Raw genomic sequence first — 4,303 nt, 5'->3', positions numbered from 1 at the left:
TGTTCAGAATTCTTATCCATAAATAGGTATAGACCATTATATCTATTTATCCGCAGACTAATCAGCTGTAGAGATAAACAAAAGAGAGAGACAGATGAGATAAGATAAGAATTCAGTTGCATGTTTAGTATTAGTTTAATTAAGTTAGAGTTAACAGATAGAAAGAAGAGATACTTAATTATATTAATACAGTTTTTATTTTACCCTCTCAAAGCTAGTTACTTTAAAGAGAATTCTTCCTCTGCACGTACTAGTGTACGTGAAATAACGTAAGGCACCACTCGCAACTGAAGCAGTGCGAAGTGGACTTGTACTGAAGCAGTGCAAAGTGGACTTGTACTGAAGCAGTACAAGTCGTAGTGCCCCGTTACAGAATAACTTTATTCGTACGGAGAAAGCGGCTCCGAGCTGCGACGCCTCTGTCGATTTGTAATACTTTTAATTGAAGTGGGTGTGGCAATCTTGTGCAATGCTTCTGGCTATTCACACCGTATCAGATGTGATTGGCTACATTCATTAGAGAATAGCATTTGTTCAAGGATATACGATTAGACGGGAGTGTGAAAAGATCACTTCAGCCTTTTGTTTTTGAGATTTTAGCTAATATTCAAAAATTCAATTACATCTTAAACTCAAAGATGAGACCATAAAGAAGCCAAGTCGAAGCAAAAAAAAAAAATTCTCTACATCATCATGTAGGTGGTGAATTAATTCTTAGAAATAAACATTATTAACAAAAATCGTGACATGCAGCATGTGCAAGCGGCGGCGGCGGCTCAACTCGAAAGCCAGTTGTCGATAAAAAAAGAAAAATCGTCTAAACTACGTGTGCCCTACAAGGTATTCTGGTCCCCGTCAAGCCTGCTTCGTGTCAACAAGTGGGATGCGCTGATCCTCGACTCGGAGATTCTTAGTTTGCTCAAGTCGCCTATGAAAGGCATGTTCGATATGTTTGAGCCTGGAGTTGTGGTCCGCTTTCAAATGGAGATTGACGCACTGCTTAAATTCATGCTTTTCTTATTGTCGATTGGTCTCGGAAGGGTAAGAAATGCCCTGGCGTGAATTGTGAAGTCTTGGGATGGATTGTCTGTAGAATTATGAAAGCTAATAATTGCAACTTTGAAATAGCCGACACCTGGTATGAAGCTTGAGAACATTCACTATTCACCGCACTTGCTGTCTCGGAGTCGCGTAGGTGCTTTTCTTTTTCTTTCAGTAGGCTTGCCTTACGTGTGGAAGCGTCTTTTGCAATCCTTATCGTCTGCGCGATGGACTTTGAGACGACATGTCTCAGCAAATGACGCGCCCGAAGGCAACAATTCTTTCCCCGAGCGCTTAGTGAATGTGATGAAAAAATTTGAGCTGCTTGCACTCACTTGCCAGCTTGCCAACTTGCTCATCTTCGTACGCTATGGAATATTCCGTTCGCTACCCGAGAGACTTCTTGGACTGAAACTGGTATATTGCAGCAATGTAGTGTAGAGTCAGTGCTAGCATCATTGACAAAGTTGTTGCGTGAGCAGGAAAGCATTATGCCATCAATTACGCCGCGGGCGATAAATTTTGAGTATATGACTCGTCAGTTTATATGGACTGGATTGATGGTGGGCTAAACATTTATCAACGAATTATTTAGCCTAATTCTACATATTGCGCCTCCCCATTTGCTATATTGCAGGAATTTGGCAGCTTTATACTTCCTGTCTTGGCATATGGCAGTTGTCGCTTAATTGCTGCTTCGCAAAAAACTCCATTTGTTGCACATTTGTCGCAATGCTGCTTATGTGGAATGTCACCACCCCAGACACCATACGTCACGTCGTGCAAGCACGTGTATTGCTACTACTGCCTCCAGGCCGCGGTGGCCCTGGATGAAAAATACGAGTAAGTCTCGTCAGAGCTTGGAAATAGGCTAGCTATCTGACACTGACTCTTTTTTTTTGCTGACATTTTAAGATGTGTTGCGTGCGGATTAAGATTCGATTCGTCCCAACGACTGGCAACAAAAATATCACAGAATTTTCGTTAAGTGAAATTAATGTCAGTATGTGCTGAGGCACCTAAAAACAAACTTTTTAACTATTCCCAACTTCAAGTTTTCCGCACGGTGTGCTTTGGGCAATAGGTGACTTCCTTAAATATTTAATTTCAATTTTTTTAAATATCTGCACATTAACCATGCCTCATTCTTTGGGCGATGATATGGCCATGGTAGGTACTCTTTCATTTAAAAAAATGAAACGCTAGCTTACAAATTTAAGCGTCAGATTCCTTTGCTTGATCATTTGTTTCAGTAGAAGGATAGAGCACGCATAACTGCGACGATTTCATAGCAAGCTAGAGACTAATCTAGCCTGGAGGGCGGCAGAAACATAGCTAGCTAGCTAACTGACTAGCACATTAAATGGGATGGAAGGTACGTTTTCGACATATTTACAATGTAGAACATTTTTACAATGTCGAAAAATTATCTTCTTTCCAATTTACTGTATCATTCTATTCAGACCTGCCTTAATTACACTCTCGATGTGCTTTGTCTGTGCATCACACAATCAATTTTACGGTTTATATTGGTGGAGTTGTAAAATATTTTTTACAAAGCGTCATAATTTTAAGCCAAATGGAAAATTATCAAAAATATATATTGAGATTGTTTGATAGTTATCAAACTATGTTCGTAAGTTAATTATCCTCCAAAGCCATACAGTGTGCGACCTTGACGCTTAAGAGCGTATACAACATCCATGGCCGTCACGGTTTTGCGGCGAGCGTGCTCAGTATATGTAACGGAGTCTCGAATGACATTTTCTAGAAAAACTTTCAGAACCCCGCGCGTCTCTTCATAGATAAGGCCAGATATTCGCTTAACACCTCCTCGGCGAGCAAGGCGACGAATCGCAGGCTTCGTGATGCCCTGGATGTTGTCGCGAAGAACTTTGCGATGACGCTTGGCGCCACCCTTTCCAAGCCCTTTTCCTCCTTTACCACGTCCAGACATTACGGTATAATTTGACTTGCTTGCTGTGAGCTCGGATAATTGACGAGTGTGTTCATCTTACCAGCAGCAATAATTCACGCCCATTTTTCGACTCCATTGAGCAACCTTCGGCAAACAATTAAGGCTCCGCAATGTCGTCGCCTTCCAACTGCTGATTGGTTACATAAGTGGTGGGTTTGTTGCACTCGCGGATTGGCGGAACGTTGGAATAAGACCAAACAACTGGTCCATTTGCTAACTAGTGCATCAGCTATTGGTCGTTCGCAGGAATATTTATTACTTGCGTTCATAAGCCTTCTTGTTATCATTCTCAAATTTGCATCGACACAAGCTCGCAACTTTTCTCCAACACCGCTTTACTTTCACAGTGTTTCATGGCTCGTACTAAGCAGACTGCTCGCAAATCTACGGGTGGCAAAGCCCCACGCAAGCAGCTTGCTACTAAGGCTGCTCGCAAGTCAGCACCTGCAACAGGTGGTGTAAAGAAACCTCATCGTTACCGTCCCGGTACGGTAGCATTGCGTGAGATCCGACGCTATCAGAAGTCGACAGAGTTGCTTATTCGTAAACTCCCTTTTCAGCGTCTCGTTCGTGAAATTGCTCAAGACTTTAAGACTGATCTGCGCTTTCAAGGCTCGGCGGTCTTAGCACTCCAGGAGGCTGCCGAAGCGTACCTTGTGGGATTATTTGAAGATACGAATCTTTGTGCTATACACGCGAAACGTGTCACAATCATGCCTAAGGATATTCAACTAGCTCGTCGCATCCGTGGTGAGCGTTCATAGGTTGGAATATTTGGTTGTAGCGTCATCTGGAAAATTGCTTAATATATTGGTGAGCTGTCCTGCTCACGCACTCCTGGTGTTCGTTAACACCTTCCTTTTTGTATTGAGATTAATCGGTCTTCAGCTGTCTTCAGCTAGATATTATTTTAAGGATTTAGTATGAAAGCTGCGTGACGTAATGTCTTTCATGGCTTTAAATATGTTGTGTAAAAATTAATTTAGAAACATGTCCGTTGCGAGCTTGTAAAGCGAATAGGTCTTGATTGATGAATATCTACGATCCCGGCGCATGTAGCGTGTCGCAGCTGTAGTAAGAAAATGACCTTACATCAATGTTACGTGGTTCTGAGACCATCTACGTATGTCCAACTAGCTAGATATAAGTACTTGTGTAACGGGGCACTGCGACTTGTACTGTTTCAGTACAAGTCCACTTCACACTGCTTCAGATGTGAGTGGTGCCTCTCGTTAAGTAACGAGTGGTGCCTTACGTTATTTCACGTACACTAGTACGTGCAGA

General features: G+C 42.2%; 3 protein-coding genes across 3 annotated transcripts; 2 read left to right on the top strand and 1 right to left on the bottom strand.

Moving 5' to 3' along the window:
• The first annotated feature begins 706 nt into the window (after positions 1-706).
• Positions 707-2,176, top strand: CCR75_008876 (uncharacterized protein). Its single transcript, XM_067966923.1, has 5 exons — positions 707-1,041; positions 1,129-1,458; positions 1,524-1,604; positions 1,637-1,884; positions 1,957-2,176. The coding sequence occupies exons 1-5, from the start codon at positions 748-750 to the stop codon at positions 2,027-2,029; spliced, it is 1,026 nt and encodes a 341-aa protein (XP_067820212.1). The 5' UTR covers positions 707-747; the 3' UTR covers positions 2,030-2,176.
• Positions 2,177-2,686: 510 nt separating this feature from the next.
• CCR75_008877 (uncharacterized protein) lies at positions 2,687-2,998 on the bottom strand (the record flags this gene model as incomplete). The annotated part of the gene is made up of 1 exon (XM_067966924.1): positions 2,687-2,998. One exon carries the CDS (start codon positions 2,996-2,998, stop codon positions 2,687-2,689), a length of 312 nt encoding a protein of 103 aa, XP_067820213.1.
• Positions 2,999-3,372: 374 nt separating this feature from the next.
• Positions 3,373-3,783, top strand: CCR75_008878 (uncharacterized protein; the record flags this gene model as incomplete). The annotated part of the gene is made up of 1 exon (XM_067966925.1): positions 3,373-3,783. The coding sequence occupies one exon, from the start codon at positions 3,373-3,375 to the stop codon at positions 3,781-3,783; it is 411 nt and encodes a 136-aa protein (XP_067820211.1).
• Between the last annotated feature and the right edge of the window lie 520 nt (positions 3,784-4,303).

The sequence above is a fragment of the Bremia lactucae genome, linkage group LG1 (genome assembly GCF_004359215.1).
Source record: "Bremia lactucae strain SF5 linkage group LG1, whole genome shotgun sequence".
Classification (NCBI taxonomy): Eukaryota; Oomycota; class Peronosporomycetes; order Peronosporales; family Peronosporaceae; genus Bremia; species Bremia lactucae.
Note: the sequence above shows the minus strand (reverse complement) of the source record. Positions and strands in the feature narration are given on the sequence as shown.